The sequence below is a fragment of the Pimephales promelas genome, chromosome 3 (assembly GCF_988280905.1).
Source record: "Pimephales promelas chromosome 3, fPimPro1.hap1.1, whole genome shotgun sequence".
NCBI lineage: Eukaryota > Metazoa > Chordata > Actinopteri > Cypriniformes > Leuciscidae > Pimephales > Pimephales promelas.
Window position 1 is genome coordinate 43,237,398 of NC_142771.1, and position 15,074 is coordinate 43,252,471.

At 37.8% G+C, this 15,074-nt stretch overlaps 1 protein-coding gene across 2 annotated transcripts in view; it reads left to right on the forward strand.

Moving 5' to 3' along the window:
• The window catches only part of LOC120476192 (E3 ubiquitin-protein ligase rnf213-alpha), an 83,218-nt gene that overhangs the window by 58,601 nt on the left and 9,543 nt on the right, over window positions 1–15,074 (forward strand). For both annotated transcript variants that reach the window (XM_089128943.1, XM_089128944.1), the window contains exons 51-64: window positions 610–806; window positions 894–1,016; window positions 2,124–2,234; window positions 2,582–2,824; window positions 2,908–2,983; window positions 4,778–4,812; window positions 4,949–5,049; window positions 5,879–6,035; window positions 8,164–8,338; window positions 8,436–8,530; window positions 9,161–9,412; window positions 13,053–13,185; window positions 13,384–13,467; window positions 14,398–14,578. In XM_089128943.1, coding sequence (XP_088985069.1) covers window positions 610–806; window positions 894–1,016; window positions 2,124–2,234; window positions 2,582–2,824; window positions 2,908–2,983; window positions 4,778–4,812; window positions 4,949–5,049; window positions 5,879–6,035; window positions 8,164–8,338; window positions 8,436–8,530; window positions 9,161–9,412; window positions 13,053–13,185; window positions 13,384–13,467; window positions 14,398–14,578 — 1,963 coding nt within the window. The remainder of the gene's footprint in view (window positions 1–609; window positions 807–893; window positions 1,017–2,123; window positions 2,235–2,581; window positions 2,825–2,907; window positions 2,984–4,777; window positions 4,813–4,948; window positions 5,050–5,878; window positions 6,036–8,163; window positions 8,339–8,435; window positions 8,531–9,160; window positions 9,413–13,052; window positions 13,186–13,383; window positions 13,468–14,397; window positions 14,579–15,074) is intronic.

A 15,074-nucleotide genomic window follows, 5' to 3' on the forward strand; every position in this document is an offset into this window, starting at 1 on the left:
CATTAAACTTTCTATTAAAGGTGCATTGTGTAATATTTAGGAGGATCTGTTGACAGAAATATCATATACATAGTTATGTTTTCAGTGGTGTGTAAAGACCTTACACAATGAACAGTTATGTTTTTATTAGCTTAGAATGAGCCGTTTCTCTCTACACACGGTTTCTACGGTGGCCCTAAACGGACAAACGCGTTTCGTCACTATGTTGTTCTTCGTGCAAAGAAGCGAATAAAACACTGACACAATGATGAACAGGTAACAATAATATTCGCAATAGCATATCGTTTTACTGAATAATTAAATAAACCAAATTTCTTAATTTATCTTTGTAAAGAAACCTCATTGCTTAACTGGCTACTCTCTGCTGTCTCAGACGACGACATCACTTCCTCTTGGCCACCGTAACTTCTGTTGGGTGCAGTTCGCAGCCTCGCCACTAGATGCCGCTCAACATTACACACTGCACCTTTAATTCATTTAGTGCCTGACATGATCTCAGGAACATATCCAAGTCCCAAAAATCGACAGTTATATTGTGCATAAAGAAAATGAACCTTCATTTACGACCTTGAGAAATCTTTGGTATTGATATTAGTTTTCCCGTTTTAGGTGTACACGATGATCCTTCGGCTTCCGGCCGAGAGTTTTTGAAGAGTGTGGTTGACCTGTGCAGCCGGAGTAGGAATGACTGGTACAGGGTTTACCTCATCAGAAAGATCTGCAGTCTTCACGGCGTCGAGTACGTCCAGAAACTCCTGCCTCAGGAAAGCTTCAGGTGGCTGTTTCCTCAGGAGATCCTGGAGTCGGTGGGTTTTAGTTGAATTCATTTCATAATGCTGATTTGAGTATTTGTGCTTATGTTGTCCTTTAACCGATACATTTATTTCTCTCAGGATCAAGATGACAGCCAGATTGACCAGTATCTAGCATGTGGAAGGAACTACAAAATTATTAGAGATGCCGTAGCCAAAGCCATGCTGGATTGCAACATGAATGGAATACAGAAAGCCATAGAGGTATTTATTTACTCCTTTGCACACACACACACACTCTCACACACAGTGAAACACAACGTGTTGAGCATTCTAACCAATCACACATATATCTGTTGATGTTTCTGGTATGAATGAAATTGGTAATCAGGGGTGTTTATACGAGTCACCACTGAAAACACTGGAGTTGTTCAGTACTTGCGCTCAATGGCTGAATTCTGCAATCTTATGAATTATCTTATCGAAACTAATCCCGTTTCTGTTGAGCTTATGAATGCAAGGCCAATTGGAGATGTTCATATGAGCCGGAGCTGAAAATGTCTTCAATATCAAGAGCAATAATTGACTATCATGATTTTGATCATGATCATATTATTGCACCAATACCCAGCCATTAGTTTCTGTTTTTTAGTTTGATCATTTATGTACTTCATCTAGGCTATTTACATCTATGCAGTTGTTGTGTTAACACATTTAATACCACCTTTTACAATCTTATAAACAATCATACAGTGAAACATACTGTCAAAAGTTTGGAAATGTTACATTTTTGTAATGATTTTGAAAGAAGTCTCTTCTGCTCTCCAAGGATGCATTTATTTAATAAAAAAATTATTACAATTTAAAATAATGTTAATCAATTTAAAACTGTAATTTATTCCTGTGGTGACAATGCTGAATTTCCAGCATCATTACTCCAGTCTTCAGTGTCACATGATCCTTCAGATATCAGTATAATATGATGATTTGAACCTCAAAAACCATTCATTATTAATATCTATTTCCAGTGTAATGGATGTTGGTAAAATTGTATTTGTAGCATATAGTTCTCTGATTGATTAAAGTAATTGGTTAAATTCAAGTAATAGAGAGCACAGATACAGTTAATGTAGTAATAATAAAAATTGATCCTTAATAGAAAAGTTTATTTCTGACCCTGGCAGCTGGTTAGGATGCCCCATTAGACAGTAGTGAGGCGGTTCACTAGGGATTGGAACTGAGCAATTATGTCTACACTGAACACTGTAATTAAATGCTCTTTATGCAGTCCAATTCTTGGCATTTCTCTGCCTCACTTTGTTAAACTCCTTTATCGGTGCTGATCCGTTGACAAAACCTCTTTGTTTGAAGGATTGCAACTGCACACCCATGAAGAAAGCTGTGTATCTGCTAATGGCTTTGTTCAGAGAAGTCACCTCCCTGTACAGAAGTGCAAACAGAAACATGCACCCTAAACCTGAGGTAAAAACACCAACAACAAGCTGTAAAAGTTCATCACCTTGGAAAAACGGTTTATAGATGTTTCAAAAGAATAATAATTAATAAGAAAAGGCCATGGTTAAAGGTCAAATGGGGAATTATCATAGTATGTCATATGGGGAATTTCTTTTATTGTTATTGTTTCATGTTTTGAGATTAAAGAGCATGATGTCTTATGAAAACCAGAATTCAAAACTCGGTTTGGACCCCAGTTCAAAAAGCATTTACAGTATTACACCGATGAATACTTGGACCCTCTGTGTTTAGGCATGATCAGAAACTTGTATATCCCTATGCCTGATATTCATGTTGCGTTTGTTTTTCTGTAGCAATGTGCTGGCCTTGGAGATTTTATCAGAGGCTCAGACGTCTTCGTCAATGATGAAATGCGAGCGTTTGCTGTAGCGCTGGTGAACAATCACCTGCATACTCTGCGTGTTCAAGCGCAGACGTCAGGCAGAGAGTTCGTGCTGGTGGAGGTCACAGTTCATATGGCTGCAGTCCTGCTGTGTGGAAATCTGCCTTTACTGCAGCCACTGCAGCGACTGGCACTGTCCCCAAACAACATGACGGTACGAACCCTCACATCATGGAGTCACATGGTGACAGGAATGTGACCGAGTTGTGATATCTCTGTCATGTTCTCTCCTCACAGGCTTCATTCATCCCAACTATGCCTGATGACATGTTGGTTGTTGCCCAGCAGGCCATGGGACCACTTCAGTGGTATTGTAAGTGGCACAGAAAACACATATACACAACATCCAGTGACCTGCAAAACTCAAGACCTGTCAAAATGAATGTTCTCAGAAACGTGTTAGCCTGTTGTACCTCATGTTAATGTAATCATAAGTAGCCATCAAACCGTATTCACTTTATAGCCCTTAATCCTGTAATTGGCTTTGTGCACAGCTGCACTACTTCCTGAACTTCAGCCAGCTCCTTGTTTCCTGTCTGCCATTATTGGACAAACTTCATTAATTCAAGTGTGTCTGATATTGTTCCCGTTACTACTGAGGTCAGGCACACCTGAATTAATCAATTTGTCCAATAATGGCAGATAGGAAACAAAGAGCTGGCTGAAGTTCGGGAAGTAGTGCAGCTGTGCATAAAGCCAATTGTGGACAAATGTGGGCACAGAGGACTCAGGTGTGATCCTAATTTGTATTTATTATAAATGTTATATCACTGTCTTCGATAAAGTTTTGTTTATCCATTTTTGGTGTGTTTTTTTTTTATTTATTTTTTATTTTGGGGGTATATTTGAATTTATTTACTTCAAAAAGTACCATATTTTCTATGTAAATTATGCTTATATGCTTTTTTTGTCGTTTTAACTACATTAAAATATCATTCCAATAAGTTCTTAGAGTTCAATAAGTGACTTTGCTGTCACCTGGTGTCTTATTTTGGATTATTTTAGAATGCTCTAAATTACAGTTTTTCCTGTTTATTTCTATGGATGCCCATTTTTGACCCAAATACAAGATTAAGGAGGTTTTTTTTTTCACCCACTTAACATTGTAGAATTGAATAAAAAAAATTGTGTGTGTTCAGGAGGCAAACTTAGTAAAAGTAAAAAGCCAAGTCTTGTACCACTCAGATCAAGGGAAGTATTTTTTTTTTTAATAAATCAAAATATTTGGCCCACATTTTTCCAGAATACGGTTCTAGGACTAAACAGAACTTCATTATCAGAACTTTCATAATAGAGGTGAATATATTTGACATTGTTTGCCAGGATATTAGACGAATGTAATTGATTAATTTTTGTGATGTGATGCCTAAAATAACACAAGAAGAATAAGAATAATAAATGTTTCTCCATTTTCACTGGAACTATGGTGCCAAACAATTGAAGCGTGAAAATATAACTGTAAACATATAAGTGTGTATATATTTTACACACTTTGAAAAATAGCCTGTATGGCCAAAGATATTGCTGTAAATGTTTGTATGGTTGTCACTGAAGGGGACACTAAATATAATTTTGTCTTTTAATAAGATTTTCCCAATTAATAGGCAAGAATAAATTCTAGTGTCCTTCATGATTCCTGTTCTTTCCGAAAATAAAGTACTTGAATGCGACAAGCTCATAATCACCACTATACTATAACAACAATAATTAGTTGTGGCAGAACATAGAACTGTTTTTCCAAGCCATACCACTGCTGTAATGTGACATTGTTTGGAGTTAAATTATATAATGTATGCCAGGATTTTGAAAAAAAATTTTTACTGAAGACTAGAAACATGTATTTATAAAGTAAAAGAGAAAACCTTTTTGATTTACACATTTTGACTGTTAAGAGTGCATAGACAAACATGTGATTATAGCAGGATTTCTACTCAGGTGGCAAATTAAATCTCCAAAAATGTCTTTGAGCCGATAGAATTGATTTAAGCTCTAAAGGTGGGGACATTTTGACAGGTCTTTGACATTGACAAGGCATTCTTATTTGGGGGGATTAGAAATCACACTTTTTTTCATTTCCTAATTTCTGTTGTTCTTTTTATCTTGACAGTCTGTCCTAATGGTCATCCATGCACTGTTGGTGAGGTAGGGTCATGTCTTAATCTATAGCTTTTGCACAAGCCAAATCATAGGAATTAAGTCACAGAGCATGAATCATTTTTTGTTTATTTATTTTTCTTAAAATTAAAAATATATGTATTTTCCTCCTGCATCTGTCCAGTGTGGTCAACCCATGCAGGTCGGTCACTGTCTAGACTGTAACGCAGAAATAGGTGGCACCGACCACAGGCCCGTTCAGGGCTTCCAAGCCATGCACATACAGTAAGTTTTAGTTGTTGTTTTTTTGCAGTGAATTCTTGTTCCTCTTTTATTCTTGCCAGTTTTGGTAAATATAGTTTATTATCTGTCTCTCTGAAATATTGACTATGACTGCATTCTGCAGTTAAATATTTAATATAATTACCTTTAAATGGTATAATTGATCATTGTCACAGACAGACAATGTTCTACCAACTTGAACTAAATTTGTTTCTCATTATCTTAAAAACATTTCATCCAAAGATTTATGAGTATAAACCTTTGATTAAATATTTTTTAAGATCATGAGAAACAAACTTAGTTCAAGTTTGTAAATAGTTGGTAAATATAAATAGGTCTACACAACTTTTTATAAGCATTTAAGTACATTTTTAGAAATGGTGGTGTAGACAAATGTAATTGTGCATAGGATGAGTTTCTGGTACCACTATATAATAAAGTTCAGTTTGTTAACATGCATCATGAACTAATGATCTGCTAACATTTTTTTTCTATAGGTTATTATTAATTTATGAATATAATGTTTTTCTTAGTTATTCTTGTCTGTTCATAATACATTTACTAATGCAAATGTGTACAACTTGAAAGTTTTAGGCCTGTGGTTTCACAGACAGGGTTTGGATTAAGCCAGTATTTAAGTAGCATTACTGGTGTGAATCTTGAGACAAAACAAAAGCACTGACATATTTTAAGATTTTAACTGTTTCAGTTAAAACAGCTTAAACATGCATTTTAGTCTGGGACTAGTTTAAGCCTCGTCTGTAAACCCGTATGTTAGAGGTACTTGTTTAAGCCGTTTTTCATTAAATATGAGCTCTTGCTTTCTTTGCAGAGGGGACCGCACTAAGTCGGGACACATTCTGGGCGATGCACAGCGTCGTGATCATCCTGACATGCAGGACACTAAGAACATGTCTCCGGCCCCCTTCGCTCTCCTCAGACTGCTCACACACATGTCCATGCTGCTGGGAGCTCAAAACAACACACAGGTGTTGCATTCCTTCTGCCTTTTATGTATTTATAAATATTTATCAAAGTATGCTTGTTTTGGTTTTGAGTATCGATACATGCAGGGCTGCCAACTCTCACATGAGACTCTTTTCTCATGCTCGCACGCCACACATCACGCAAAGAGGACACCGACGGAAAATGAGGGTTACTTTGATATGAAACAAGACTTTGAAAACATAATTTTATCACGAAATTCACTGTTTGGCACTCTTAAAGGGATACTCCACTTTTTTTGGAAATACACTCATTTTACAACTCCCCCAGAGTTAAACTGTTGAGTTTTACCTTTTTTGAATCCATTCAGCCGATCTCCGGTTCTGGCGGCACCACTTTTAGCATAGCTTAGCATACACCACTGAAGTGCACAAGACCAGTAGCATTTCTCTCAAAAAATTACCAAAATGTTTCGATATTTTTCCTATTTAAAACTTGACTCTTCTATAGTTACATCGTGCACTAAGACAGACGGAAAATTTAAAGTTGCGATTTTCTAGGATGATATGACTAGGAACTATACTCTCATTCCTGCGTAATAATCAAGACACTTTACTGCCGTACCATGAGTGCAGCAGGCGCGATGACTACACAAACTTAGTTCCAGTCACGTTAGAAGCTGGGGACTATTTTCAGGCGCTGCGTCATAACATTACGCCTGCTGCACTCATGGTACAACAGTGAAGTTTCCTGATTATTACGCAGGAATGAGAGTATAGTTCCTAGTCATATCAGCCTAGAAAATCGCAACTTTACATTTTCCGTCTGTCTTAGTGCACGATGTAAGAAGAGTCAAGTTTTAAATAGGAAAAATATCAAAACACTTTGGTAATTTTTTGGGGGAGAAATGCTAATGGTCTTGTGCACTTCAATGATGTATGCTAAGCTATGCTAAAAGTGCTACCGCCAGAACCGGAGATCGGCTGAATGGATACAAAAAAGGTAAAACTCAACAGTTTAACTCCAGGGGAGTTGTAAAATGAAAATATTTCCAAAAAAAGTGGAGAATCCCTTTAAACATGACAGATCATTGCAGCGCCTCAGTTACGGCACGTGAACTGATCATCTCTTCCTCTTATCTACTAGTTAATAGAAAATAAACATTAATGAACATGAGAAGGTGACCGATACAGTAAATGTTGAAAGATACAGTACAACTTACCGAATGTCACATTTTGGAATTGATCAATCAGTGTTTCAAATGTGAAAAGACGTCAATGGGCTTTATGCCCAGCTGCTCTACTTCCTGAACTTCAGCCAGCTCCTTGTTTCCTGTCTGCCATTATTGGCCAAATTGATTAATTCAGGTGTGCTTGACCTCAGTAGTCATGGCAACAATAATCAGACACACCTGAATTAATCAATTTGGCCAATAATGGCAGACAGGAAACAAGAAGCTGGCTGAAGTTCAGGAAGTAGTGCAGCTGGGCATAAAGCCCATTGAACAGCTGGAGAACAATCGGCCAATGTCACATACTGTTACATTTACCTCAGGAAAGCCATTTAATGACCATCGCATGTTAGTTAGCTAGGAAAATTAACTATAGGAAGGAGTTTTTTGCTAAAAATATGCACTATATTACATGTTTATTATATTTTTACTCGTATCATTCAAATATTATAACATTATTATTATAAAAAAAACAGATTATATTAATTTGAGTTGTTCAGTTAAACCTCTAATAATAATACCAGCTGACATTCCATTTGTTTACAGGCAGCATTAGTTGCGAGATTCGCTCCTTGACAAAAATTAACATGTAGCTACTATACCTAATATTTATCCAAATGAATCAAGATTAAATCAAGATTGCAAGCTTATGAATTGAAATCGTTAAAAACAGTATAGCCTACCAATTCCTGCACCATGTGAACAACGAAACTTAATGAAATTATGTTTAGTTACCAAATATTTTAACACAACAAATATTACAATACACTTATTATGATGCAAATTTCCCCAATCCATAATTCTTACTCGATGCTAAACTCAAAGGTTGTCATCCCTGTACATGCATACAGACATTGAGTAATCTCTCAGACAACTCAATCCAGATCAGATGCACATAAGCGTTTGAAGAACTCATCCCATGTTTTTGCATGTGTGTGTAGAGTGTTATGCAGATCATCAAGCCTGCAGTGCTGGATCCTGGCCGGTTCCTGATGGGCCATCTTCTGAAGGACATGGAGCAGCTGAGCAGAGCTCTGGGTAAAGGAGTGGATGATACAGTCAATACTGTCCATTTGATCATCCACAGTCTCCTGGAGCCCCATCAGCCCAGCCGGTGTAAGAGCCCACACAACTCGCCTTATATTTGACACCTGCCATATTGAGCTCTTGCTTCGGAAATTCAAGAAATGTAACATTTTGTTATTGTAAACAGGGCCTGTTCTTTATGATCAAAACCTTACCACTAAAGATGCAAGAAATGCTTGGGAAACTGCCATGAATACTGATGTCATCGCACATCAGCTGAAGGTAAACAACATGCCATCTTTTAGTAAGTCACAGCACCCAGAATCAACTATGCAACTTAAAGGTATTTTTTTCTTGGTTAATTTAGGTGTTTATCATGCTTGATTTTCCTTTTTTTTTCTTCTTTTGTCTAAAACTAATTGACAAATTTATTGAGAATAAAAAATAAGCTTTTTCCTTTTGTTGACTAGTTTGATCACAACATAAAGCAGAAGCTGTGTGGGTGATTCAGAGCCGTTTCATTAAAGGAGTAGTTCACTTTCAAAAAAACTTTTGCTGATAATTTACTCACCCCAATGTCATCCAAGATATCCATGTCTTTCTTCTTTCCATGCCTTGCTCTGTTCTGTGATGTGCGTTTGTGACTCTCCTGTTTGAATTCGTTTATCAAAATTAAAGAATCTTTTTTCGTGTCATTTGGTTCATTTAACGAATGAAGTGAACGAATTGACTCTGGAAAAAGATTCGTTCATTTTGATGAACGAGTTTGAACAGGAGTGTCACGAACGCGCATCACAGGACAGAGCAAGGCGAGCATTTGAGCTTATAAAACTTAAACTTTGTTATAATTTTTTTTAAATGAGCTGATTATTTGAAATGATTATTAGTTGAAGCTCTGCTTTTTCTTTTCAGGTTTTGGAGCATCAGCTAAAGGAAGTGAACGCATTCATCAGGGAAGATGAGCGAGTGTCTTCCAATCCGGTGATGAAGTTGACATTTGGGGAACCAGGGCTTTTCCTGTGCTCTCTGCCAAAGAAATCCCTCATCCATAATTCATCCATCTGGAGCTGCCGGAAGAAGGTCTCGATGTTGAGTCTGACACACATTGTGGAGCAGAACAACGGCCGGGACACTTTGCCTGTGTTCTGGAAGTTCCTTCAACGGGTAAGATATCCATCAACCAGAGTGATTCTCTCGCTGTTGAACAACCAGAGACTTCAACTGCTTCCTAGATGGATTGTTTATGTTGTGTAGCCAGACTTTTTGCTATTAGCAAAAGGGTCGTAACAGATTGCAATTGATCCGTGATCCTTACAGACGCGACGGTTCGGCACGCATGTGATTCGCGGATTAATTGCTGAGTTTAGCCATTACAGAGTGAAAGTTTATCAAGTTTATCATACACATTGAAGCGATTTTAAACCATTCAAGCACAAGAAGAGGTGAAAGAGAACAACTAGCACTGTTATCTGAGCGTACACACCCAAAGCGCGCACACAAACACACATTCCTCTTTCACATCTCCATGTACTTTAAGAGACTCACACACAACTATGTTCTTGTAAAAATAATCGGTTATGTCTTACGTGAATGTGAACCGTTGAGATGAAATCGGTTGTGTGTTATTATATTTGGATCCGTTTATTAGTTCTTAAAGTGACACAGCCTATAAATATCTGCTGCTGTCTGAATCATTCATGTCAATCAAACAACAAAACACATCTTATACAAAGATTCATCTATTTGTAAGTTATACAGTGAACACTACAGTGTTTTTTTACATAAAATGAATACATTTCGGTACCTGAATACTGTTAGACATTACATTGTTTATAATTTTATGTATTTATCTATGCATGTAATTTGTTCTAATGTTATTACTGACTGTTCACAGAATCTGCCCTCCTTAAGGTTTTTAATGATATTTTATTGATAGCAGTTGATTCTGGAAAAGTAGTTATCCTTATTTTACTCTATCTCACATTCGCCTTTGAGTCTGCTATTTTATTACAGTATTTTATTGCGCCGTTTTGAAGATGTTGGCATTAAGGGAAAACCTTAGACTGGTTTAAATCATACTTGAAGGATAGATAATTTTTGGTTTGTATTGGAAATTTGCATTCTACATCATCTAATTTACATTGTGGTGTGCCACTGGGTTCCATACTTGCACCTATTTTGTTTTATTCATGCATGTGCCCTTTGGGCAATCGTAAATACAATATTATGTATCATTGAAACACAGATGACACTCAGTTATATAGTCCAATAGATCCGAAAGGCTTTGGTTTTAGATAAACAGGTCACTAGTGTTGTTAAGGCTGGTTTTTATCAATTCAAAGTCAGAACTATTCCTAATCTAAAACCAATTCTCTCCTTTAAGGACCTGGAGACTGTTAGTCATGCATTCACTGTTAGTCACACATCACACATTAATTACTGTAATTCTTTATATGTATCTCACAGGGTCAATTATCTCGTCTACAATTGACCCTTCGCTAAGCCCCGCCCTCCCTAGTGACTGTTGCTACGCCTGTCAAGCTTTCGCGGCTGGCCCATAGTGTGGATGCACCCGGTATCAGACATTTCAATGAGATAATTAGTAATTTTTTGGCGAACAAGTGAAATATCTGAGAGAGAAAGACAAAAGGGACTACAGTATGCATTCGGGGGATATATTCACGACATTATATGCAACCGATTAGAGAATAATTTCTTAAAAATTGAAGTTAAAGCCTAACGTTATAGTCCCAGCGCAAGCAGCAGCGCCTCATACGCTGACCGTTCAAATGGGAAACACAAATTGAGGAACAGCTATGTTCATCCACAGCAGGGTATGTGAAAATAATCTTAATAATTATAAATCAAACAGCTAATCAATAAATCTTGTGGAATAACACTAATACTGGGAGAGCCGCGATCGGATTGGGTTAAGTTACTTAGTAAGGGGTAACGTTAGTAGGACGTCGATTAACAAAATGCTGAAATATATTTAAAGTATGTCAGTGAGCCTTTGTCTTGTCTCTTTAATCGTCTTATTTTACGTTATCATTATGACCAAAGAACCGTCAATATTTCCAAGCAATAGGTGTTTTTGTTAAGCATGTCGACATTTACCAGTAGTTGTGAATGGGTCTCGCACATAGACGCTAGATCACGCCAATCATTTTTCCCCTTGGCTTTTAGATTTTCTGGAAGGAAAACAATTCCTCTCCCCCATCCAAACTTTTAGTATACCGGTATCAGATTTGCACAATCCATACGCACAATGCTTCAGCATGTTTCCCTCGTTCGAAAGCTTGCCAGACCTCCCGCGCATAGTTACTGTTGCTAAGACATGACTGGCCAGTGGCGGTTTTCGGGCGTGGCTTAGCGAAGGGTCAATTAGTGCACAATGCTGCGGCCAGACTTTTGACTCGTACAAAGAAGAGAGAGAGAGAGAGAATTACTTAGTTTTGGTTTCTTTACACTGGCTTGCTGATAAAATTCAGGATTGAGTTTTATGGTTTTTAAAGCGTTGCTTGGTATTGCCCCAAAATATATTGTTTGATACCTTATCAAAACACAAGAAATATGAGATCTTCTAGACATGATTCTTTGTTCCTAAAACTAGATTAAATGGACACTCCACCCATCTGCATTAAGCTTTCTATTGTTAGAAATCCAGTTATACTATTGAATGGTCGTGTAACACTCTCATATTATCCCTGAGACAAGAGAAATATGCTCTTATTCCTATAATGAAGCAAAAATAGTCATTTTACGTCATTGTAGGAGGAAGTGTAAGAGGGGGGGATTTCTTTAAAGACTACAAGCACTAGTTCCCACCCTTTCAACCCTGCCCATAGGGGGTTGGGCCTAATGTGCTAACAGACCAATCACAGATCAGTGCCAGTGCGTTTGATTTCACCGGCAGAAACTTTTTGAAAATATGGACGAAGGTACTGAATACGCAGACAGATGCATTATGGATGGAGTTGGGTACCGAAACGTGGTGCCAATAGGGAACCGGTTCCACCGTAAACGGTAATAACCAGGCCGAATAAGAACGACAATTTCAGTTCTCTCTGTGTCATGCGGCGTACACACGCAAAGTTTTTAATTTAATTAATTTGATTAATGAAGATGCCGAAGACAAAACGCTCCAAGGTTTGGCTGCATTTCACGTGTAAAATTACGCATCAGAGTAAGTGTGCCAATTGTCTGAAGCCCATATAGAAATACGTCAATCCATTAGCTGATGGCGCGGACGCCACCTTAGCACTCTTACATCGTCACATTATAGGCTATTTGCGTGCATTATCTGATTTTCACTGTGCGAAATGATGATTTCCAGGTGGTGGAGCTCAACTCTAGTCTACAGTGATGGGCAGAGTAGTGGGAGTGGCCTGCGGAGCTGAGAATTGCAATGCACTATGGGGATTGTTGTCTACAATCCACAAGCACTAAAAAGTCCATTTCTGCCTTTTATCGGCCAAGAAGAACCCAAATTAGAAATTTATGATCCTTTTCTACTATATATATGACCCACTTTCAATACATATTCATGTCTCCACCGGTGGAATTACCCTTTAAAGTCCAAAGCTTATGAGCCCTCTTCCAATCCACATTAAATCTTCCCCATCTGTGAATGCTCTGAAGTCTAGTTTGAAGTCGTATCTTTTTAGTATGGCTTTTTAGAGCTGATTGAGTGAACAGGATTTAATTTTGTTTGTGACGATATGAAGCACTGTGGACAACGGCATTTTTAAATGTGTTCTAGAAATAAAATGTGTATTGTATGTTAACCAACTGTTTATTTTAGGAGGCAGAGCTTCGGCTGGTGAGGTTCCTGCCCGACATCTTGGCTCTCCAGAGGGAATTGGTAAAGAAGTTTCAGAACGTGACAGACCTGACCTACAGCACCATAGGAGAGTTCCTGCAGAGCCAGAGAGCAGGTACTGCCCATATCACACATTTACCATCGGGTCAGTGTGGGTCATTCATGATTGAGTTATGATAAATTCATTGATAATTATTTGCTGATGTTGTATTTCCCATTTCAGCTCAAATGTGCAGAACAATGATGCAAGCATATGCCATTTCTCTATAAATATAGATTACATTCATTGCAAACACATTTCTTCATTCAACAGCTTCCTTCTCAGCCTGGTATGAAAAGCGCATAAAAATCTTTTTGTCAACATGGAACCAAATCAGGGTGTCTCTGGCTACCACAGGTGAGCCGACTACTAATACCACTGTGAACCCTTTGAAAAGAACAGGATTTCTGTATTGACTACTCATAAAATATGTTCTGATCCTCATCCAAGTCACAATTGTAGACAAACACAATCTGACCCAAAAAGGTGTACTTTTTTCAAAATTGTATTGAAGACACTGAGAGATATTGACAGAGCAGACTGGATTAAGTAAGTGAACCAAGGTGTTCTGAGTAATGACTTCTCCAAAAGCTAAATAGGTTAGGGTTAAAAGTCAATTAAGGAGATGAGATTGGAAGTGCCCTTTAAATTAAAAGCACAAAATCATTAAAAATGCTTTAAAGACATGCATAAAGCTGGACAAGGCTACAAAAGCATTGCTTAAGACCTGGCTGTTCATGAATCCACGGTTGGAGACCCTGTCTACAAATATAGAAAATTCTAGACTAAGTTTTTATTTCCAGATTTCTCCACAATACACTCTGAGTGATAACTTAAAATATTCTGTAAAAAATGTGAAAAGGACAGTTGTTGGCCCAAATAGTCAGACCAAGTTTATGGACCAAGTTAATTTAATTAATAAACTAATCATATAAACTGGTTAAATGCCTTTACTTTATTTAATAAAACTTATTTAAAAAATACAAGACTCAAGACATTTATTTTCTTTTTTAATGCAGGCCAAATGCACAGCAGTGAAATGGTCAATCTAGCCCCCCTCCCCCTACACGCACACAAACACACACACACACAAGCACTATGGCAAGCCGTTTTAACATTTAATCATTTTAACCTACAGTCAGATTGTATATATAGTCTATAATTGTGACATGGATTTCTGAGTGAGGTCTGATCTGAATTAATCTTCAAATTGCCCATGTTTTAGACCACCGTAAAGTAATTCATGGAAACAGATGTGTTTTATTGTAATGTTTTATTGTGTGTCAGGAGAGTTGAAGCTGCCGGCTGACTACACTCAGGAGGATCTGGGTCTGGACGCTGACTTGCAGGTTTTGCTGCCTCAGAGACACGGTCTGGGCCTGTGCTCCACTGCGCTCGTCAGCTACCTCATCACGCTTCACAATGACCTGGTGTACGCTGTGGAGAAACACACCGGAGAGGAGTCTGGGTAAGAGCTTCAGCCGTTGTCCCGTGGCATTCTGGGGTTATTGAAACCCATAACCAGAGTTTTAATTTTCATGGCGCAACTCTTCCTATAACGTTAGTGGATATGGGAGATATTTCAAATCATGTGGCTTGTGATAATAAGTATTACTTCTCTGAATGATCGCACTTACGATTTCCACCTGGCATGTATACAAGGAAAAAAACTCACAGACTTGCTGGTCTAGACCAGTGTTGTTCAAATTGCAGACCGCGATATATCATATTGACCGTATAACTGCGCCATTTTAGCATTTCTACGGATTACAGTGAGCAGCAACGGTTCACACCACAAGCACTCAGGGTTGATTATGGTAATGATCTTTCGAAGCTATATCTATAATATTTTTGTGTGGAGCCAAAAGTGCTTAATTCAAGCCCTTTCCGCTCCATACACATTGCTTTCTCCCAATAAAGACGTTAAAGCGCCACATAACCTGCAGTTATTTTCACAATAGTAG